This window comes from Hoplias malabaricus, chromosome 12 (genome assembly GCF_029633855.1).
Source record: "Hoplias malabaricus isolate fHopMal1 chromosome 12, fHopMal1.hap1, whole genome shotgun sequence".
In the NCBI taxonomy this organism is placed as follows: Eukaryota; Metazoa; Chordata; class Actinopteri; order Characiformes; family Erythrinidae; genus Hoplias; species Hoplias malabaricus.
Window position 1 is genome coordinate 33858304 of NC_089811.1, and position 24993 is coordinate 33883296.

Here is a 24993-nt window from a genome sequence, read left to right on the forward strand (position 1 = left end):
AGCTAAGTAGCGAGGTCACATTGTGATTTATATGTGTTCATTTTTGTATTCCATCCATCCATTATCTGTAACCGCTTATCCAATTTAGGGTCGCGGGGGGTCCAGAGCCTACCTGGAATCATTGGGCGCAAGGCAGGAATACACCCTGGAGGGGACGCCAGTCCTTCACAGGGCAACACAGACACACACATTCACTCACACACTCACACCTACGGACACTTTCGAGTCGCCAATCCACCTGCAACGTGTGTTTTTGGACTGTGGGAGGAAACCGGAGCACCCGGAGGAAACACACGCGGACACGGGGAGAACACACCAACTCCTCACAGACAGTCACCCGGAGCGGGAATCGAACCCACAACCTCCAGGCCCCTGGAGCTGTGTGACTGCGACACTACCTGCTGCGCCACCGTGCCGCCCTTCATTTTTGTATTGTGTAATTTAATTATTAGTCAATATTAAAGTGCTTTTTTAAATAAAAATGATATTAGAATTCAAGGTTAAGGTTAAGTGAGTAAAATGAATTGATATATATTTCTGACTAAAGTCCTTTACATGCTGAAGTCAAATGTATGAACTCACTTGACCAGTTAGTATTTATTCTGGCATTGGTATGGTTACAACGACAAAGATTGATTCGTTGTGTCCCAGCATATCGTACGTTTTAATATCAGTAGTTTACTTTATACTGTGCTTTCCAACCTGTTAGCAAGTCAGTGTCAACAAACCCATTCAATTTAACAAGTAGAATACGTATTCACTATGTAATATAATTAGTTTTTTGTTATTTTTCTCATTGTAGTGCAGTGATTGAAGTGCATGAAAAATGAAGATGAGAATCCCACCAGCTTTAGCAAGACTCCCTGCTTATGTTGTGATTTACCTTCTGTGAAAGGGACCTTCCTCTGTGACTCTTATCCATTTACACACTCAATAGGTCTCAACAAAAACTATCTATTGTCCAGACTGAGCTGTTGTTCTTGTGACCCACCCAGGCTTGTGTCAGGAACTTGCTAAATGGCCTGTGCTAATGCAAGTCAGAATCTGGCGTAAACCCTTAACATCTCCCTGGTTCCTCTCAGAGGCCAGCCCCATATGGAAACACATTACCACAGCAACCATTGACCATCCACTGCCCTGTCCAGGAAACAGGAACTGGCCTCTCAAGCTCTGAGATCACATCACAACATTAACTTGGAGAGCAAAACGTATTTAGACTGTGTGTCTCTCTGGTGGAACCGGAATCAACAAAACCACACCGGGATGTTATAAAAAATAAAAAAAAGGAATGATTTCCTCTCAGCAGTTTGTCTTGCATATCACATGACACATTTACCTCCCTCCCAAAAATACAACAAAGTACTTGCATTTTAACTTTTGTTATTGTGACTATACATAAATATATTTCCATTGTACTGATCTTACATTTATTTTACATTGACATTAAAAGCTTCAGTCTCAAGAAGGAACAGTCCGGTTCACTGCAATTAATTAAAGACAGCAATAATAAAAATAAATCACATCCAGTAACTTGTTTTAAAATACTGTGAGTTTTTTCTGTGCCTGGTGACATTTTTGACCAAACAACATTAATCAGGTGAAGTAAACACATTATATTCCTCTGGTCATCCCTTTTTTAAATACCGTAATGATTATGATATTAATATCTTCAGACACCACATGTAATGACTTTGCCTTCCTGGTTCCAGTGTGTCTGCTGCTTCTTTATGGAGCATGTGTGAATTTAACACATTCAAGCTTATGCTTCTCTTTTACTGGAACACCCGACCCATCCGCTTTCTTTAAATCTCTAAAGCCATCATTTATGAGACACAAACAATACTTTAAAAGACACTTTAGCCTTGAAACCAGGGCACTCTCCTATGGCATATTAAGTGTCCTCTTATAATCTTGTAGTGCTCTTCTCTGAGATAAACACATGGCTGAGGAAAATGTTCTGGTGGGGGCACTTTTCCCAGGCCAGCAGAAATTAAGTGTTTATGAAGAGAAATGGGAAATGTCATGGCTCTTGGCCTCCTCTCTGTATTCCCTTGAGGCTACTGGGAAAGACATTCCATAGAGCTCTGCTCTAACGTTGAACCACATTGTCCAGATGATTAGTCCAGCAGCCCACAGCTTTGGTCAGGATTAATTGACTAATTTCTTCCATTCCGAGATCTTTAGAAGAAAGCCTCCAGGCCTTAAAGACCTCTTTTTTGTACATTACAATTGCACAGAATTAGCTTCTGTCTTCAGACATCCCTCTGTGAAGAGAAAATGTAGAAATTAATTTCACATGGATTATTTATTTATATACTTACGTACTCAGGAAATTATTTGATTTATGATACTGGCAGGAAAGAACGCTGTCAGTGTTAAACTCCTGAGAGAGAGAGAGAGAGAGAGAGAGAGAGAGAGAGAGTGAGGCAGGCCATACGGGAGTTCATGTTGGAAAGAGAGAGAGAGAGAGCGTTCATCCCCAGGCCTATAGATCTGATGTCTTGTATATTATTCTGTCACCCTGTCTGATTGTTCAGAGTCATATATTACTTTTTAATTTGTGCCAGTGGGGGAAACTGAAACTTCTGAATACTTGTGGTTGACCATAAAACCTGTCGGTACTTTGGTTACCTTTCCTCAAGCTTTTTGTCTGATGATTTCATGTTCTTCATGGCTCACACATAAAGTTTTGTGTATGGTGCAGCATTGTCCTCAGAAAGCATCTGACTGAGCTCAGGTAGCAACAGACAAAATGAACAGTTTTCTGTTGCCAATTCTGCCGTGAAGCTCTTGGTTGAATTTTTCAGTATAACTTGACAGAACCTTTGGTTCTCTGAGGACTCAGAATAAATTGTGCTGGCACTGTATGTCTAAGGTAAACTGTGAACAGCAGCTGTACTCTTGGTGTACTCTAAAAAGGAACAAGCTATAAATACATCCTTTGTTGAAACTAGTGGGAAAAGTACTATGTTAAGTGTGCTCTTTTATGAATATTTGGGAGAAAAACTGAGTTGCTAAACAGTGAAATAGTATTGTAAATGACTTCAAAATGGCAGCATAATACTGTAATCCAAGCTTTGAGTATGTCTCTGTCTCTCTCTCTCCCTGTCTCTCTCTGTATCATGATTGTGAGATCTTTTGTCTGTGTCTCTCCTGATTTCTCTGTAGAGAATATGAGCAGTGCATTGTGGTTCAGTCTAGCAGCAGAATCCCCCACTGCTGCCCTGTCCTGTACTCAGTCTGCTTTGTGCTGCTAACAAAGAGGATCTGCATGAAATATTCCTCTGTCTTTATACTCATCTATCATATGAACTGACAGGAGGCTCACTGAAGTTAGAAGACTCATCCATTTATACACAAAAGCAACACATTACTGCATTTATTACACACACACACACACACACACAAACACTTTTTTTTTTTTTTTTTTTTTTTTTGCGCGTTTGGGATATACAATTGGGGAAAATATCCCTAAACAATTAAGCGTGATGAAACGGAGGTGTTTTGCTGTGATGGCACATTAATACTTCCCAAATTTATTTTCGGCACGGCTCTTTTGCTTTTCCACTGTCACTGAGTACCTGGAACCGGGTAAGTTTTCAGTCCCAGCTCGCTTGGGGTTCCAATCGTATTGAGTAGGTAACAAATGGTGACATGTAAACCCTGCTTTACACAGAGCGCTGATTGGACCGAGAGATGTGTCTATCACCACGAAATGCAGAGCTCACTCAAATCAGAAACTGAAAGCAGAAAGTAAAACTGATCTGTGAGAACTGAGGCACGGAGCTGTGTTCAGTCCCAAAAACTAAAACAACACGCGAATACGATAAGTAAACAGTGCCTAACTTTGTGGTTTTCAAAGCCAGCGATTTCTGAGACTGGGTTTTGTGATGTCATTGGCTCCATTTCACAGAGGAGCCCTGCCAATGGAAAAGCAACAAGCTTTAAAAGTGCCGAGCTGGGTTGAGTCAAGTCGAGGCTTGTGCAAATATACCCCTCTTTTATTGGTGAGAACAATATACAGGTGCTGGTCATAAAATTAGAATATCATGAAAAAGTTTATTTCCGTAATTCCATTCAAAAAGTGAAACTTGTATATTTTACTCATTCATTAGACACAGGCTGATATATTTCAAGCGTTTATTTCTTTTAACTAAATGATTATAACTGACAACTAATGAAAACCCCAAATTTTGTATCTCAGAAAATTAGAATATTGTTAAAAGGTTCAATATTGAAGACACCTGGTGCCACACTCTAATCAGATAATTAACTCAAAACACATGCAAAGGCCTTTAAATGGTCTCTCAGTCTAGTTCTGTAGGATACACAATCATGGGGAAGACTGCTGACTTGACAGTTGTCCAAAAGATGACCAATGACACCTTGCACAAGCAGAGCAAGACACAAAAGGTCATTGTAAAGAGGCTGGCTGTTCACAGAGCTCTGTGGCCAAACACATTAATAGAGAGGAGAAGGGAAGGAAAATATGTGGTAGTAAAAAGTGTACAAGAAATAGGGATGATTGTGAAACAAAACCCATTCAAAAATGTGGGCGAGATTCTAATACTGGACGACACGCACAGACATATGTAAGAGATGGGTTTCAGCTGTCGCGTTCCTTGTGTTGAGCCACTCTTGAACAAGAGACAGTGTCAGAAGCACCTCACTTCTAAAACGGACTGGACTGCTGAGCAGTGCCACAGACTGATCCACTCCATGCCACGCTGCATTGCTGCAGTAATTCAGGCAAAAGGAACCCCAACTAAGTATTGAGTGCTGTACATGGTCATACTTTTCAGCTGACCAGGATTTCTAAAAATTCTTTTTTTTTGTATTGGTCTTAAGTAATATTCTAATTTTCTGAGATACTGAATTTGGGGTTTTCATTAGTTGTCAGATATAATCATCAAATTAAAAGAAATAAACACTTGAAATATATCAGTCTGTGTGTAATGAATGAGGATAATATACAAGTTTCACTTTTTGAATGGAATTACTGAAATAAATCGACTTTTTCATGATATTCTAATTTTATGACCAGCACCTGTATGTTACAATATAATAAAGCATATACTGTGAGCATATTCGGACACACGCTTTGTAGCTATTGTTTCTGAATGGCAAAAAAGGAATGCAAATGCTCACAAAGAAGGAGAAGTTAAGAATCACGATAAAAACTTATTCATTTATGTAAGTCTTTTTTATTATTGATTTTTATCATTTGCTTAATAAACACAATCTCTCCTTACTTATAGTTATTCTTCTTCGAATTTGCTTAGGGATTAGTATTGAGCATTAAATTAATATCATTATAAAGCCTGATTAGCCCTTCAGTGAACAGACTATGGCTGCTTTGGTCTTGTCTTGACTCTCTAGAAATGGAAAAGGATGGAGAGAGTCTGTAATCATTTTCACATCCTCTAGTTGCAGTGTATAATTAGCCGGTGCTGGTTTCCTCTACCTCAGCAAGGCTGAAATTGCAGTGCTGGACTGGTCTGGTCTGGTCAAGAGGAATATACTTTTTATTTTTTTTCCCTCTATGTTCACTTTGCGTCTCCACTTTAATATATGCTATTCTTGTTCTCTCTCTCTCTCTCTCTCTTTCTCTCTCTCTCTCTCTCTCAGTGGTTAGACCATGATTCATTCCTTTTTGCGGACATTGCTGGCATGGCCACCCAGTTTTTTTTGGCAGCTATTTTCATGTGGCATCTCTCGTTTTCTAGGTTGTAGTTAGAAATGAAAGAAATGGTCTTGTTATCTGTCCACCGTGTGACCTACACTAGAATGTCCCTTGTGGTGAAACATTTTTAGATGTATGTTTCTTGTTTCTAACTGAAGTCATTCTGGGAATGTTCTATATTTATGGTATAATTCCATTATTGCTCACTGTGTCAATAAATTTCTTTGTACGGCAGGGCTACTCTACAATTCAAGCAGCAGAAGGCCCAACCAGTTTTGTTTAAATAAATCAGAAATGTTGGCGGTGGTTGTGGAGTGGACGATATGATCAGCTGAATCAGGATATTTACATTTCTTCTATTTTAATCCAATGCTACAAAGACAACACAAGCTCATAGAACCAGGCTTTTAATATGATCTGTATCTTCTCTTAATATCAGGAAATATATGAAACAGACATTTCCACATATCCAAGAGTCCAAACAGTGCAGATGAACAATCGTGTGAAATCTGAGTTGTAGGGCCTCCTTTTCATACTCTTCAGGACCAGCTAACTCTTTTCACTCTAGTGGCTTTTCGTGGCTAAAGTGCTCTGTAGGAGTGAACATTAGCTCTTTGTCTGAATTTCTGATGTGGCCCCTTGTCAGCTCAGGACTTGGACAGTTTTGTAATTTGCATATATTTTAATGGAAATGTAAAGATGAACATGTAAAGTTTGTCTTTCTTCCTATTTCAATGATGAAGCATTTTTAATAGACTATGCAATTATTTATGCAAATCCTATGGGAAAAAAATCTTTATAAATAAATGTTTGTACACCGTGAATTAAATAAAAATGTTGGCTTGACCATTTTAAATGAGTATAATGCATGGAAGAACACTAGGGTCTGGGCTTTACAAGGAATTTTTGCTGTGCCCTTGGAGGTTATAGTTTTTCCTCTGGAGGTTATAAGGATCAGAGCCTTATCCCCACGAAGTGATTCATGGGAGCCAGAGCGAGTCTGGAGTCTGGACGAGGTGTTAATTGAGGCAAAACTGCTTCCTGTTTGCTGGTATTCTCTTGTGTTTAGATGCCTCATTTTTGTTCTGTGTTGATGGGAGAGCGAGGGAGAGGGAGAGCAGTAACAGTCTTTCCCTTTTATTTGCAGAAAAGAATAGTGATTTTATTTTGTTTACTTAAAACTATGGTTAAAATGTCTGCGAGTGGACTAGTCTAAATCATTTCTTACCCTCCAATAATTCATACCCTCCGTGAAGTGCAGTGTGCAGTGAAGAGGCAGTGTGTGTACATTTAGTTTATTTTAGTAATCGTATGCAACGAAGAGCTTGAGCTGTGACTGAAAATGGAAGTTGCTTGTGGTGGTAGAACTTCAGTTAATGCTTATGTTTTGGATATGGAATCTGACTTTCTCATCAGTTTCCTCTAGCCAGAGAGGAGACGGGGAATGTGTTAGACTCGTTTAGTCAAGGCCCGCTACAGCTCTGGGAGATTGTTAAAGGATGTAGAGTTCAGACCTGCCATGCCTAGCAGAAGAAGATATTAGCCCATATAACATTAGATTTAATCCCAGAGTCTTGTTGACTGCAGCAGTAGCAACAGGGAGTTCTCATGTTTCTGTTTTTTTCAGCCAATAACTGAAAGCAGCATGTTGCCATGGATATCCAGAAGGATTTGACCAAGGCTCTATTAGCGTCAGATTCTGAAGAAACAGAAGCTGAGATTCAATCTACACAAATGCACAACTTGGTTTTATCTGGATTTCAAGTGAAAGGAAGCTGAAGAGGTGCTTCTCAGCTCTCTTCACGTTCAGACTTAAGTGTTTTTTTTGATGTCTTGGATCATAACCATGTTTGCAGCTGTGCCACATGCTCCCTGTGGCAGATTTTTTTTTAGAATATGCAATTTTCTGGGGTTTTTTTTGTTTTATGTACAAGGCAGTTGGACATACGCACCAGTGCGTGGTGTTTTGAATGTCTAGTGATGTGATATGATAAAATAATTATTTTTAACAAGTATTTAGAGGAGAAAAGAAACTGACTTGATAAATAAATACATATTTAAATATACGATTTTTATTATAAAATATGTTTAAAATCACAGGGGTATGTGATGTGGCCAAAATATTAAATCAGGGTACTTCAAAGCTTTTTCAACAGCGAAAATACGTACATAAACATTTCCATTGTCTGAGTTTTGATAAGGCAGGCTAGACCAAAGCAAACCAAGTTTTGTCCCTCAGTTTCAGCTCTGCATTAGATTAACGTTGCATTTACACTGGTCCAACATGAAAACTTGAGCAGAGCTGAAATTTATGCAGATTAATTTAGCAAACGCAATCCAATCAGAAGATAGCTGGTGTTTGAGTGATGTGTCCACCGTACAATGTGTGAAACCTTCTATCTACATTCAAAATGGATGTAGCAGGATGTGGTTTCATTTGGATGATGCAGGCAATGCCTTTATTATGTCAGTTGCTGCACCAGTGCAGTGTAAATGCACCATAACAAAGACCAACTATGGATCTATGGGTGTTTAGTTTTTAAAGGAGGAACACCTGATGCGGTATTTGTTTTATAGAAAAACACTGGGTTAATACACTATAGGACGCATATCAGACACACTACATGCTCATTGCAATAAGAAGGCAATTAATATATTTACAGTGTGTTTTAACCTGATTAAGTCTGAATGACTGCTATTAACACAATTATCTCTGTATCAGAAGAACTTGACTCCTCCAATTTGACTGTAATGAGCGACAAACAGATTTTTGCTTTTCTTGTTCCAGCTGGTGAGCCACAATTACTTGGTGCCCAAAAGAGAGGTTTGGGCAGTGCTGTGCAGGATTCTGGCAGTGGTCTAGGTTGTTCTGCTGAAGAGGGTTTAAGGCTAAGCTTGTCTAAAGGAGTCTCTATGTCCCTACCGTCCTCGCCCCTATTGCCCCGACAGAACTACATGATGCCCTCGCGTTCCTGCAAGAAATCACCAGGTATGTTCCCATAAGTAACTCTGTGACACTGATTATTTCTCAATATCATTCTTGTGTCATTTGTGTATGATATACTCAAAGGTATTTTCCAAAAACAGATACTTGTCAGCAGTTTAAAAGCATTCAGTTTAAATCCCTGCTGACAGTATAATTTAATCCAGGATTAAGCTTAAATCATGGCTGGAGACTCAGTGGACCATGCACATTGTTGGGGAAAAAAAGCTACACTCCTGCTGGTAATCTGATGGATCTGTAAACCTTGTCATACCCGAGCCAGTGTATCGGTCATGCTGTGTGAGGGACAGCTCTGGAGCTGTTATCAGTTGGACTAGATGGTCATTCTGTGGGGATATGGTAGCCATGTGTATGACCTATTAAGAACCAAAGCAAGTTGAAGGTTTGTTTGTGATATGGCAGAAACGTGATCTGTTTGAACATCTAACTCTTTATTAAACTGAATGAAACATATATAAAAAATATATAAATGTTTTTCCATTCCCTTTCTCTCTTGTGTGTCTGTGTGTGTATTTATGGTCAGTTGGGTTTGTTCTGCAACCCCCTAAGTTAAAGACAAGCTTGTCAGCAGCTGTAACCATCAAGGCTTGTCACTAAACTTGTTTAAACCTGATTTCTTATTTGCAGAGCACTAAGCAAAGAGGGTCTGAAATGTGTTAGGTGGTTACTTTGGGCATGCATTCACATCTGGGGCTCATGTGTGTTGTATCAGCACTTCTCTTTGAGAATGGTTGAATGCTTTGAACCTGCCGCAAGTGTAGTGTGACATGCCCAGACTATTAAGCTGTTGGTCTTTCACACATTCTTTGAGGCTGCTGTCAATTAATGAAAGCTAAGTTTACGTTAAAAAAAATCCCCTCATCTTTTTATTGTGCTTTTGGTGAACTTTCTTAAAGGACATTCGTAAAGGTCAGTATTTGAATTGAGAATAACAGTGATTTAATCAAACAGTTTTGCTTGGTACAAGATGTGCTTGGTACATTTGGTACCTTTGTGAAAAGTGGTTTGGTCAGGACAGTGGCACTACAGGTAGCGCCTGTCCAGTGTGTATTCCTGATTCTGGGTAGAGGACAGACTCACTATAACCCTGAGCAGGATGAAGCAGTTACAGAAGATGAATGAATAAGAGAAAGCTGAGTTAATGATATATTAACCTAGTTGTTTTGCATATTGCCGTGATTCGCTGCACCTTGTTGTGATTGTTTGTCTATGGGTACTATAAAATGCATATGATATAATGTATATAAGCCATGTTTTGTTTGTTTTTTAAAATGCAGACAGAAGCAGGTGTATATGTCAATTCTTATTTTTGAAATTTAAAAATAACACATCTGGCTCGAGATTTTTATGGGTTTTTAAAGCTGACATCGACTATGATGAAGGTGACTACAACTGTTTGGGAATGGAAAACATTTTGGGATTATAACGAGGCATTTTCTAGTAATTCTGCGATAGTGAACACAATTTAATTTTCTTTATTCAGTTATTGACCTTTATCAGAGAATCCTCTGTTGTATTGGGAAGTATAGGTAAATTCAAACGATACTAAACCCTTCCCACACATAGGGAGACAGATTGTGTGAAGTACTCAGTGGGGGTGACTGCAAGTTTGTTTTGTGGGAGCTTTGGTGTGATTCTTTGTGTACTTAGGAAGGGCGAGGGTGCCAGGAAAAGGGAGAAACTTCTCGCCTTATGGATATATAGAAATGTGCCGTGTCTATTCTAGCTGGCTAAGCTTTAATACCCAGCCCAAAGAGAGTTACACTCAATCTAAACTAGTTTTATTGTGAATGCGAGAGGAGTATCCAAAAGATTCTGCCTCTCTGATAGTTTAAATGTCTTGCGCATCTTTAGACAAATTGCTCCGTAACATGTAGAGTTCACCCTTTTATATCTCTCCCAGACACAGATTGTTTTATATAACTATATCTGTTGAAGCTGAACTCTGATCAGTAGATTAAGAAACCTATACTGATGCTTTACTTAATTTATGTGTGGAGCTGAAATAGTTCTTCTTTGTCTCCGTACATTTCCAAAGTTCTGAGGCTGCGTTTCCTGCAGACTGCACAGTGTGTTTTATTATGGCAAGCTTGTCTTAATCAGTGTTTTGTGGAGGCTTTCATTTAATGGCAAAGTGAACTGGCTGTTCCTGTTAGCCATATCAGAAGCCTGTGACACACACTCTCTGATGCTTTGATCAGTGATGGGGAATTCACATCTGTTTCACAGAAGCTGGTGTCTGTTTTTGTCAAATTACCCCAGCTGGTGCTTGACTCCACACTGTCCCCCTCTGGTCATACTTATAAAGTCTCTGAAGGACAAGGTGGTGCTCAGGTCAGAGCTCCATTATGAGTAGTGCGTCCTGCGGTCCTGTAGGTTTAAAAAAGACAAAATATTCATCTTGAACAGAGGTATTGAAACTATAATCACAACTGTACCCCCGCTGGTTATTTGAAGTCACAAAGCTGCTTGGGGTTTTCTTTACATTTCTAACACCGCTGCTAAAAGCTGTATTCTCTCCAGGTTATTCACAAGGTATTTGCACTACAATGGCGTTCTTGAGTTACATGTGTTTCTTTCTTCATCTCTGTTCTCAGCTCTACACAAATTTCAATACATCTCATCTTTCCAGAACTGCTAGCTCAGCCCTTCCGTTGTGTTAGGTGCCGCAGCCATTTAAGTCTTTTGAATCTTTAACTGGTGTGCAGGGACTGCATCAGACACTCCTGCTTCATTCTGCAGGAGCAGATAATGAGGTGCGAGTGACAATGTTACTCTGAGTCTGTTCTGCATGACAGCCCTCTGGGACAGATTAGAGCACTTATAATATCAACTGTATTGCTGCTTCGGCCAGCTTGTCATTTTAACATCTATGTGTGTGGTATAAAGCCAGAACAAGGAAGGTCCCTCACAGACCATTTGTGGCTGAACTAGTTAGAGCTGGAGCAGGACTCCCTGGCAAAGTATACTGAAGTGTAAATCCATCCAAAATGTCACTGATAAGCACAGATTTATCTTTGAGAAGCATATGCAAGGTTGTGCATATGTGTGTGTGTGTGTGTGTGTGTGTGGTACCCTGTGATGGACTGGCGCCTTGTCTTGAGCACAGTGATTCAGTGATTCCTGGTAGGCTACAGATCCACCGTGACCCTGAGCTGGACAAGCCGTTACAGACAGTGAATGGCTGTATTAGAAAAATTGGTTTGCAGTCTGTCCTCTTACTATCTAGATAAGAAGTGAGGTAGTGGTCTAAAAATTGGTTGCCCTTATTGAACTTCAGACTCGTGATTTTCATGCTTTTCACATATGATATGGATATTGAAATGGCACTAAGCAAGGAGAGAATAAAAAAATAATAAAGAATAAATAAATAGAACAGATAAGATGAGAAATACCAAACATAATGTAGCACTTAGAATATCATCACCTTTTAACCAAATTAAATTTTAAAAAGCTTATATTTTCTTCCTGTTCATGCACTTCTACCTGATCAACCTGAGCATTGAGTGTGAGGAAACCCACACAGACACAGGGAGAACACACCACACTCCTCACAGACAGTCACCCGGAGGAAACCCACACAGACACAGGGAGAACACACCACACTCCTCACAGACAGTCACCCAGAGGAAACCCATGCAGACACAGGGAGAACACACCACACTCCTTACAGACAGTCACCCAGAGAAAACCCACGCAGACACAGGAAGAACACACCACACTCCTCACAGACAGTCACCTGGAGGAAACCCACGCAGACACAGAGAGAACACACCACACTCCTCACAGACAGTCACCTGGAGGAAACCCACGCAGACACAGAGAGAACGCACCCCACTCCTCACAGACAGTCACCCAGAGGAAACACACGCAGACACAGAGAGAACACACCACACTCCTCATAGGCAGTCACCCAGAGGAAACCCACGCAGACACAGAGAGAACACACCACACTCCTCACAGACAGTCACCCGGAGGAAACCCACGCAAACACAGGGAGAACACACCAAACTCCTCACAGACAGTCACCCGGAGGAAACCCACACAGACACAGGGAGAACACACCACACTCCTCACAGACAGTCACCCAGAGGAAACCCACGCAGACACAGGGAGAACACACTAAACTCCTCACAGACAGTCACCCGGAGCGGGACTCGAACCCACAACCTCCAGGTCCTTGGAGCTGTGTGACTACGACACTACCTGCTGTGCTCTGAGTTTTTTAAAGCTTTCACATATATCTACATAGTGAGATAAAGTTTATGAATGTTTGCAGAACTTGAGGCTATGCATTTTAACAGATCAAAGGGATTTCTTAGTAATTGGTATTTACTGGAAATTCTAATGTACACTCAGTGTTAAAAATATTTAATTGGCTGCTTTTGAGCCTTTTGAAACAGTAATGATTACCTGCAGAGTGCTATCTGTCGATAGATCTCAATTTAGATTACTTTTTTATGTAAATTTGTAAATGTTTAAACTTTTAAACATTAAAAGTGATGTTAATTACTACGTGTTCCAATAGAGTCTGCACTGAAGTTCTTTCTAGCTTAGAATCTCAACACCTGCTGGTAAAAGCCTAGATTAATAACCAGTATCACCAAAAAACCAATTCTACAGAGATCTTTCTTCTAATTTGGGAACAGGTAAAAATCTCTAAAATGAACCAGTATATTCAGTTCCAGATGTACATCTCACTATGGCGATGTTCTAGAAGCCTACGTGATACATTATATAGCAATGCATATACAAAAGCATGACTGGAAAACTGATCTAAACACCAGCTGCTAGGTACAAAGCCGTAATACTAAGCTTTGTTGATTGCTTGCATCAGGGAAACTGGCCTTGTTTTTTTAACATATCCACTTCCACTTGGTGTCTTCATTCCCCTACATCACATATGTTATGTACTTGGTATGATATCTGCATTTTTAGGCTTCTTTTGAGCCAAGTGAGAGAACTGTGCTGTGGCCTGAGGATGCATGCTCATAATGCTAGATGAACCTCTTATAGTATATGTAATACATTGGCATTAATTTAGTTTAAATCAGGTACATGCACAAGGCTGATTGAATGAGACATTGAAAGCTCCCGTTCTGAATGGTTAATTAGATGTACATTATAATGCAGGCTGGTGGCTGGGTGGTTGCTATTTTTCAGCAACAGAATACACTGTAGAACAGCTTTAAACTGGTTCTCAATGGCAACCGCACTTCTGAATCTTTTATGTGACAAAAGTGAGCTTTCAGCTGTAGACGTCACTTCCATCTGAATACTTTATTTGATGGAGCAGAACAGAAGAACGATATTTTGGAGAAAGAGGAGTATTGTTACAGTTCACTGCACTTCCTGTGGCTTTTGTTGCTCTTACAGAGGATCTTGTGTCTGAGGAAAGTTGGAAATGTTAAGAAGTCATGGAGTCCATCCTGAAGAATGCAGTCGGCACTCTTTAATGGTTCAACACTGTGGAACTGTAGAACTCAGCGTACCTGTTCTTAGACACATTTAATATCATCAGTATGTATGGATATACTCGTGAGCAGAAACACATAAATGTGGAACACAGCCTGCCCAACATCACATGCCAGAATACATTTGAAAAACACATTTCTGGAATCAATGGGAGATCTTCCGTTCCCCTCTTTGTAGTTTCTTTGAAGCTTGAGCACTAGGTAGCCTGCCATTCTTCATAAATTTGGTAATGAACAGGAACTAGCTGTGCCTCTGCTCTGTTTCCTGCTGCTCCTCTCTGAATTCTGGACATGGCTTCTGTGCACTGGCACTGTGTGGAAAAACACGAGCAGAATGTGTTAAGATATAATACCCGTTTGTCCTCTCCACATGGAACTGCGACTGTACACTGAGACTCTGGATTTTTATTGTGCACTCTTTGTTATCAAAGTGTGTGTGTGTGTGTGTGTGTGTGTGTGTGTGTGTGTGTGTGTGTGCATGTGCCTTTTACAGACACATTGAAAACACTTGGCAGATTATGAATTGACAAATGATATGAGTGAGATCTGAATTGTTGAGAAGCTGAAATCCTGTATCCAGCAGAAATGAGAACACACTTCACTTTCAACATTTACAGTTAGTCTTCTCAGTTCCCAAAGTGGAAAAAAGACTGTCAATACTTCGAGGAACTCGGGCAGCGTCCCAAACAATCACCATACTCCCTTCATAGTGCACATCACAGAGAGTAAAACTAATAATAAGATGCTTATTCAACAGGGGGACCTTTATAGCGCACTAAAAATGATCTTTGACATACAATGCACCATGTGAGTGCACAAACCGTTATTTTATGACTGACGGAGGGTGAAGGGAGACGTTTAGGACTTGGCCATGGCTTTGCGGCGGTTTGGAATCTCCCGCTGATCGCTCATACTTTCAGACAAGGAGAATTACTTTATTAAACTTAAGCCAAACCACAGAAATAATTTAGGCAGACAGTTGCAATTAAATATTATCCTCTAAGAATCTGTTTTTTTACCCTGTAAACAAGGGGGATAAGACATAAGAATGTGGTGTGTGTCTGTAGTCTCTCACACACTAAAACAAAACATGAGTGAAATAAGACGATTACTGAAGCTTGTATATGATCTGGGTATGAATTACTGTGTATAATTAAAAGAGCAGTTTTCCACTGGATTCACTGGATAGAGAGGAGGTGGGTTTCTGTGCTTTTCTGTGTTGTAAAACGCTTTCCAGCTCAGGGAGAGGAGCTGTGTATGAGATAAATTTATCTATCTTTCCCATTCGTTTACATTATTGCTGCACTCTGAAACCAGACAAACAGTCCCCAATATGGTACCCATGTCAATAACATCATCACTGCAGGCCATGAATGGCACAAACCTGGAGTGTATTATTGCGATTATACCACAGTTTCATTGTCACCATTTAAAAGGGAATAGTTAAATGTTTTTTTTCACACATTCCATTTCTCTCACCCATTCTCTGTTGTTAAAGGTGACATTCATTTTTTTTTTTTAAATCAAAAAACCCTTTTTTTATAAAATTCTGAGGATGTTTCTTCACCAGGTCCCTGTGTCTGTAAATGGGTAAAAAACTGTCTCTGTCCAGGCTTTTTCTCTCTCTGAGATGATCATGGATCAGTTATTGATGACGAGATGATTAGTTTCTCTCAGACTGCTCAACTCATCAGTTGGTCTCTTGACAACAAAATCTTTCCACATTTTTCTTCTTCCCCACCCATGTCTCTGATCACTGCAGTGCTAGGTCTCAGATCTTCAGTGTCCGGATACTCTCTGTTTCTTTCTTTCTCTCTCTCTCCCTCTCTCTCTCCCCCCCCCCCCCCCTCTCTCTACCTCTCTCTCTCTCTCTCTCTCTCTCTCTCTCTCTCTCTCATTTCCCCTCTCTCGCTACCTCCCTCTCCCTCTCTCTCCCCCTCTCTCTCCCTCTCTCTCTCTCTCTCTCTCTCTCCCTCACCCTCTCTCTCCCTCTCCCCCTCTCTCTCACACTCTCTCTCTCTCTCTCTCTCTCTCTCTTTCTCTCTCACCCTCTACCTCTCTCTCGCTTTCACCCTCTCCCTCTCTCTCTCTCCCTCGCTGTCTCTCTCTCTCTCACCCTCTCCCTCTCTCTCTCTCCCTTCCCCCTCTCCCCCCCTCTCTCGCTACCTCTCTCTCCCTCTCTCTCTCTCTCTCTCTCTCTCTCTCCCTCACCCTCTCTCTCTCCCTCACCTTCTCTCTCTCCCTCTCTCTCTCTCCCTCACCCTCTCTCTCCCTCTCCCTCTCCCTCTCTCTCTCTCCCTCTCTCTCACACCCTCTCTCTCTCTCACCCTCTACCTCTCTCTCGCTTTCACCCTCTCCCTCTCTCTCCCTCTCTCTCTCTCTCTCTCTCTCTCTCTCTCCCTCACCCTCTCTCTCCCTCTCCCTCTCTCTCTCTCTCCCTCTCTCTCTCGCTTTCACCCTCTCCCTCTCTCTCTCTCCCTCGCTGTCTCTCTCTCTCTCACCCTCTCCCTCTCTCTCTCCTTCTCTCTCTCTCGCGCTCTCTCACCCTCTTTCTCCCTCACCCTCTCCCTCTCTCTCCCCCCCCCTCTCTCTCTCTCCCTCTCTCTCTCACCCTCTCTCTCTCTCTCACCCTCTACCTCTCTCTCGCTTTCACCCTCTCCCTCTCTCTCTCTCCCTCGCTGTCTCTCTCTCTCACCCTCTCCTTCTCTCTCTCTCCTTCTCTCTCTCCTTCTCTCTCTCTCACGCTCTCTCACCCTCTCTCTCCCTTACCCTCTCTCTCCCTCACCCTCTCTCTCTCCCTCACCCTCTCCCTTTCTCTCTCTCTCTCTCTCTCTCTCTCTCTCTCTCACACACACACTCTCTCTCTCTCCCTCACCCTCTCTCTCCCTCTTCATGACGACAGAGAGTACTCCAGGCATTGAAAAGCACAAACTGAGATGAGCACATTGCTCTTTTCATACTCTATATGTGGGAATTATTGACTTGAGTGAGGGACAGCTTCCTTCAGCTAGACAAAGAAAAGACAGAGGTGATTGTGTTGGCAGTAAGAAGCAAAGACTTGAGCTCAAAAGCTCAGCTTAACACCAGAGCTCTAAAGACCAAAGACCAGGTCTGAAATATTGGTGTAATACTTGACACAGACCTGAACTGTAATGGCTAAATAAAGGCAATAACAAAATCTGCCAATATTTTAACAAAAACATAATCTCAATCTTCAAATCTAGACTAAATACCCTCCTGTTCTCCTGTGCCTTTGAGTAGCGCTGCAATGAGAATCACATTTTAGCCTGTGTCTATATATTTATCTATATCTTTAATATATTCTTTTATTTATTATTAATCTTCTAATATATCTTATATTCATATATTTATTTAATTTTCTTGTACTATTTTATTAAAATAGTACAATGTACTTGTACTATATATTAATTGCTATTAAATTTTGTAATTTAGTTTTGTTAAAAACAAATTTTTGTTTGTGTAATGTCTCCAAATTCAGGAGATGGTTATTATTGAAACTGCTACAAAACTAAACAACTTGAGTTACAAATGAGTTTTTGTGGTGATTCAGTGACTAAATACGTACAGACAAGTTAGTTTTTTTCCCCCACCCTATAATGTTCCATCTTAAAAGACTCTGAGCTTCTGAACGTAAACAAACCAAAGAGAACAGCATTTCCCCACACTCGTATACGTCCCCTTCATTCCATCGTTTATTGTGGGTAACAGATCATAGTGATGTATGACACATGTAAATGATAACTCCTCTACTTGCCCCTAACCCCAGAAAACATACACAAACTGCATTGTCCTGTTTCATTCCCTTGCAATTTTCTTTGGTTTTCAAAGAAAATGGAGAACTGTTCCACTGCGCCATAACTCTTTAATCTCTGGCCTTTTCTGGAGCTTCTATGGCTTGACACCCCCTCAGAAAAGGTTCATGAAGAATTTACCTACCTTATGTCTGGGTTCTAGAATCTTTTTATGTTCCTGTCAATCATGAAATACCTACACTCCAGTCCAGTGAGTGGCCAGTCACATTGCGTGGGCTGAACTAACTGATTCTAGGTTAGCTCTGGACACACCACAGCCCTGAACTGTTTGAAGCAATTGCAGAAAATTAAAGAATACTTTTTTTTTTTTTTAATTTACATAGACTACAAATACCTTTGCATTCAGTATTTTCCCTCTGCTTTCAAAAGCTGTTTTTATTCTTTTGCAACAATTCTTTCAGAAAAGTTTTGGTAGGTTTTGCAAACATGTGCAATTTATTCAGAAGTATCTAAGGTTTTGTAGTGTTCAGTTGTGTTGTGCTTCAACGTAGGGGTCCATAGATGGCAGTGTACATCAGCCATAGTTCGTTGCATAAATAAGGGGTTGACCATATATGCATTTTCAGACATCATGTCTGCAACACCAGACACCGCACCACAGCTGCTACCTTCCGACTCAACACACACACTACTGCTGTATTTATGTTTGCACGTTTGTGTGTGCATGCGTTTAACCCTGATGACTGGAGTACAGCTGTTAGACAAAGTGCACAGCTGTTAGATGAATAGGGAAACAACAACTATTAATATACAGTACCAGTCAAAGGTTTAGACACATCTTCTCATTAGTCATTGGAATAGGGCTATTCAGTGTATAGAGCCATGTACCAGCTCTACCTCAGCACAGACCAAGTTATGGTCTCGAACACATTAAGAAGGTGAGCAGTTCTACAAATGAACTCTTGAAGAGGCCACGGCTGTTCACTGAAAACCATTCCAGGTGACGACCTCATGAAGCTAATTGAGAGAACACCAAGGATGTGCAAAGCTGTCATCAAAGCAAAAGGTGGCTACTTTGAAGAATCTGAAGTATAAAACATATTCTGGTTTGCTTAACACTTTTTTTGTTTGCTACATAATTCCATATGTGTTCCTTCATACGTTTAATGTATTCCATATTCATTTACGATGTAGAAAATAATAAAAACAGGGCGGCATGATGGTGCAGCAGGTAGTGTCGCAGTCACACAGCTCCAGGGATCTGGAGGTTGTGGATTCGAGTCCCACTCCGGGTGACTGTCTGTGAGGAGTGTGGTGTGTTCTCCCTGTGTCTGTGTGGGTTTCCTCCGGGTGACTGTCTGTGAGGAGTGTGTTGTGTTCTACCTGTGTCTGTGTGGGTTTCCTCCGGGTGACTGTCTGTGAGGAGTGTGTTGTGTTCTCCCTGTGTCTGCATGGGTTTCCTCCGTGTGCTCAGGTTTCCTTCCACAGTCCAAAAACACACATTGGTAGGTGGATTGGTGACTCAAAAGTGTCCGTAGGGGTGTGTGTGTGTTGCCCTGTGAAGGACTGGCGCCCCCTCCAGGGTGTATTTCTGCCTTGCACCCAATGATTCCAGGTAGGCTCTGGACCCACCGCGAACCTGAACTGAATAAGGGTTACAGATAATGAAAGAAAAATAATAAAAACAAAAGAAAAACATTGAATGAGATTTGTCCAAACTTTTGACTGGTACTGTACATTTACAATATGTGGAAAATGGTCCAAAACAAAGGAAACCCGTCCAAGCATTTGACTGGTACTGCATATCTGACTGTTAATATTCTTTTGTCATGGCAAGGTTTACACATTTAATATGATCTGTGACATTTGGTCTACACTAGAGCTGAATAGTAGCCCTACTAATAAATCAAAGGTTTGCGCTTATTAACATATGCAGATTTCTTCATGACTGTATTGGGTTAGGTCTATGTGGCTGAGGTCTATGGTGGTCTTAAAGTGGCTCTTAATGATAAACAATGTAGCAGTTTATAGGCATCTAGGATTGAGCTTTCTGTACAGCACTTTCTGGCCAAATAGCTGGCTGTTTTAATGTATCATTGTAAAATATGTCCGTGTTCAGCTCTTCCTGCAAGTAAAACCAATGCCTTGTCAAATCACAAAAAAGTTTGAGCCAGTGTTTCTGAAGCATCTCTCTGAATCATAACAGAGCTCCTATTTACTCTCAAATGTTTTACCCCACCCTCCTCTGTTCTGTGTGAGCAGGACCCATCAGAAAGCCCAAATATGTGGAGAGTCCTCGAGTTCCTGCAGATGCCATCACATCAGGGCTGAAAAAGACAGCTGACAGCAAGGATGGTAAGTGTGTCGGTTTATACATGTGTGTGTTCGTGTTTACACATGTGCCTGAATTTACACATTTTTCTGCGTATGCACTCTCAAGGTGCGTTGAAATAATTATGTCCGGTGTGTGTGTGTTTTTATGCGCTACTGTGGCCATGTATGTGTATATGAGTGAATTTCTCCATGCACTGGTCATTATCATGTGCCAAGGAATGCGCCTTGAGTGTAAAGTTACATGTGTGTGCCTTTGTGTGGACGTTTGAATGGCATTAGAGTCATGTATCTGTAGTTTGCATGTTTAGTAAGAGTCTTGTTACACATGCAGATTTGGTGTGACTGTTTTTAGACTGTTTTACACTGTCTGAGATGTTGAGCGGGTCAAAGTCATTTGGCTGTGGAATTTTAAGAATGTAACGCTGCCTGTGCCTTTGCCTAGACGAGAGACTGAAGTGGCAGGGAAGGGTGGACCACAGAGGCTTAACCAAACACTTGGATTTTCTATGTTACATATGTGTTTGCGCATACTGCACACTGTTTGCATCACCGTGGTGTCATTTGGATTCAACAATGCTGTTGCATGTGGTGTACAACAGTGCATTTGTATGTTAATATTTGTGTTCCATGTGTAATTGAATGGATATACATATAATTGTGCATGTGTATTATGTGTACGCACAAGTGTGCCTGTGTGTGTAATTGACCATATACCCGCTTGTGTGTGCCCTTCTATTATGTTCAGTAGAGCAGGGCGTAGCTCGTAGGGTTTAAATGGAGAGCAATGTTATCTTTAGCAAGGGCACTGAGACGTGCTCAACTCTCAGAGGGAATGTGTGTGTGTTTTTTTGTGTAGGAGAGAGAAAGTGAGACAGTATGAACAGTTGGGCAATGGGTTCTCAAATAACATCAATAAAAAAGGATCAGCACAGCATTAACTTTCCCACAGTCACTGGTACGAAAGCTAATGACCTGTTTAAGAAGTTCGTAAACGTATAGGTCACATGTGACACACATGCTATAACATGAATAGATTTTTTGTAATTTTCTTGCCATGCCTCAGTGCCGCACTTTTACCCAGAGACACCCCTTGCACATGCCCATGCACACATGCTGTGTGTGTGTTTCAGATAGTATCTGCAAAGGCCCCTAACTACAGTTTCATAGTCATACCACACACAATGGTTTATGAGCATGTAACTGAGAGGGATATATGTGGTTGTGGAATGCCATGAGTGGCTGTGGTATATTTCTTTCTAGGATTCACAGTGCAGTATAAAAATCACTTTATTTCGTTTGAAGGAGAAATATTAAACATTTTAAACATTAAGCTAGCAGCAAATCTAATTCATCGTAAAGATACAGTGGATCAAATGTGTCATGAACAGAGAAAGAAACACACCCCCTCAAACAGATAAGACAGTTACGACCCACAAAACTTTGTGTATGCAAGATAAAATAATGCAGTGTGAAACTTTCCAGAAAAAGAGACCATCCAAATAGAAAAACACCCCCACATTCTTCTGCAAAACAGCCTTTGACACTTCAACACTGGATTGGCTTTTCTAAAATGGAGAACATAAATTCCTTCTGAAAGCTTTCAATGACTGTGAATGTTTCTTCCTTCAATACGTAACTTCATGAGCTCTAGTCCGGGCTGGTGGCCGCCTCCTCCCACTGATTTGTGGCATGGGAGGGCATATGGGGAAAACCTATTTTCACTGGAGCCTCTCTTACTCTCTTCGCCAGGTAAATTCCAGCCCTCTCCCGCTGCCATGTGGCGTGCTGAAGGGCTGGGAGTGTGGACGCGAGGCTAAGGTTAGCTTTTTATTTATCAGCTTCTTATTCAGAAGATAATCTTCCACCTTAAATGATGCTCCAAATTAAACTCGTACCCTTGCTCTGTGTTTTTCCTTTTTCAGTTACATCATTTTATTTACATGTGCTTTTCTCAGTGTCACTGCAGCACCATTGAAGGTGGAATGGAAAATCTGAATGAGAATATAACTACAGCACCATAGAGCTGACTGGGATGGCCTTCTTTCACAGGCATTCCTCACTATTTTCCAGCGAATGCCAGATTCAAGCTCTGTTTTCTCCCACGCTCTTCAACTGAGGGGGCCTTCTTTTTTTTTTACATTCCCATCTAATGGGGTGTTTTTGCTTTTATTGACTACAGCAGAGGCAGAGTGTTCACTAGCACTGTCACTGCTCTTCCGTCACACTGGCAGAGAATGACAACATTCATCTTCTACATAGTGTCACAAAGACATAGTATATCTGCCGAGCACATTAGCTACTCCTGTTCTGCCTGGACTTCTGTGTTATTTTGTACCGGTTGGGCTGCTGTGATTTGGTTTATTTGGTGTTTTTTGAACCTCTGTAAGCACTTTAAGTTATGGAAAGCTCTATATAAATATTGTATATTGATTTATTATTATTATTATAATGTTCTCTGTCTGTACTTATGAGTTACTGGCTAGATTAGGCAGGATAACATTAGTCATCCAAAACTGGTTCTTCTATGGCATCGTTTAAAAAATCCTTTATTTAATTTTTTATTTTATTTATTCATTTTTGTAATAACATTTTGTAGCACTTTTTATTTTTAAGAGTACCATAAAGTGCCTTACAAATCTAATATGCCTTAAGAAGAAGGATCTGAAGAGGTTAGATATAAGTAATCTATTTATAAGTAGAAAAGTCAGGAGTTTCCTAAAGTTGAAAAAAAATCTGTTCTCCACTTTTATAAATAATTTGTTTTGAGAAATAATTAGTGGCTGTAGATTCAGATCTGTGAGTTGAATCCCCAGCACTTCTTTGAATGCCGAGGTAGACATTCAGCTCTGACCTAGCCGTTTCCTTTCCTCCCAGCTCCTGCAATTACAGAAGGAATTCTTAGCGTGGAGATCTAACCATGTGGAATAAGTTTGCATAGTTAAGTAATGGCATTAAATAATCCACTGTGTAAATACTCAGTAATGACAGCTAATTTACTCAACCTGCTTGGGAGGTTTCCAGAGGTCCAGGTGTTCAGCTGCTATGCAGTTTGAATTAGTGAAAGTGCTACAGGCACTTATCCTCTTTATTAATAACGGTGCACTAGGTAATATACAGTGAGTATTTTGGTAATAGTACAGTCAAGCATTACAAATGAAAGTCAGTTCTCGCAGGATAGAAAACTGACTGTAATTCCCTAATCATAACCATTTGTCCCATGCTGCCAAACACTGTTGTCTCATTGTTTTAAGTCATGTTTCTGGCACTCTGTTGTACTTGGATTCTGTCAAAACATGTTGTCAAGGCGGCCGCCTTAACTGTAAATCACTGCAGGAGAACCCTGGTATATTAGTGTATTTGCATGATATTTCTGTGCTTTGTAATGTACTGGCTTGATTAAGAATATCACACTACTAAGTACTTCATAATAAGCATGTTTTACATATTAGGTATATAAAATCTACACTAGATAAAATTAGGAGATTTTGCTCCTGGGCTCCCTCTACAGTCAAAGAGTGTAATTCACTTTTACCTGAACTCAAGTGACAGTGGTGGTGGTTTCCTACCCTCCTGCGAAAGTTACATAGTGGATTTTCTGTAGTTCTGAGCCCAGAACAGAGTAGGTCAATATCCGACTTGATTGTGGTTTTCCATTCATGTGTCAGTTATACATTTAAAAAGTTACAGCATCTTGTCACAACTTTACTATTATATATGTCGATCTACATAAAGTAAAACAGATATGAAAATATTTTAACAGAACCTGATGGCACCCAGTTATGTCCCCCATGTTTAGGCACAGATTTGGATATAATTTCTCACTAATTTATTGGGACTTAGCTCCTTTCTTAAACTTTTAATATTTGCAATGAAGATTGCTGTGAGGTCCACCAGGATAAGTCGCTAATTACATTTGAAAAGACAGACTGAAGCTTAATTATCATTTGGATGACTTAAGGACCACTGGGTGTGGACGGATAATGTAGGGTTAAATATAGGCAAAATTTGGATTTTCAACTGAAAATCAAAGCTCTGTACAAAGACAAAATTCAGTTTGGCTTTGGATAAATTAATATCCAAAGAGCCATAATACATTGTGGTGCTACATGCTAGTTCATGCAAAGCTAAAACTGCCTACAGTGTTGTGTGTTGACCTCTAGAAAGCAAAACAGTGCATGGGGTTGGACTGCCAGAGGTCAGTAAATCAGCAACAGCACATTGATCCTTCGCAATACTAACATAGACAAATGAAGTGCTAGGTGACAACTGAGGGGAATTCCCTCTGGAGGTTTGGAATTGCATGTCCTGAGGCATGTTTGTGTGTGTGGTTTGAGAACTGTGTAAATTGTTTGTTAAAGTGTTTATTTTCATATAAGTTATTGCTCAGTTTGTCAGAAAATTAAGTATGGCTGATGAGGTGAGAAAGTAATACTGAAGATGAAGTGGACAAGCGACTTGGACTGTTTACTTTTTTGCATATTTATGTGGTGCTTGCTGTGGCTAGTTTTGAATGTGGCAAATGTGAGTCACTGAGATTCGACCGACAAGGGGGGAAAAAAAGCAAACAATTTTATCCTGCTTTGAAGGGAGATACAGTTTCTCACACTTTAGAGGCCAGCATGGTTAGAGAGTTATGGGACCTGTGTGTGTGAATAAGACAGACAGGCAACAGTTGTGGTATACATCAGCTGTGCTCTGACCACTCACGCTCATGCTTCACTTAGT

The 24993-nt window shown here is 40.5% G+C and overlaps 1 protein-coding gene across 2 annotated transcripts in view; it reads left to right on the forward strand.

Annotated features, from left to right (window-relative positions):
- tanc1b (tetratricopeptide repeat, ankyrin repeat and coiled-coil containing 1b) overlaps positions 1–24993 on the forward strand; it is a 128387-nt gene that overhangs the window by 29334 nt on the left and 74060 nt on the right. For both annotated transcript variants that reach the window (XM_066686170.1, XM_066686171.1), the window contains exons 3-4: positions 8472–8672; positions 20197–20289. In XM_066686170.1, coding sequence (XP_066542267.1) covers positions 8472–8672; positions 20197–20289 — 294 coding nt within the window. The remainder of the gene's footprint in view (positions 1–8471; positions 8673–20196; positions 20290–24993) is intronic.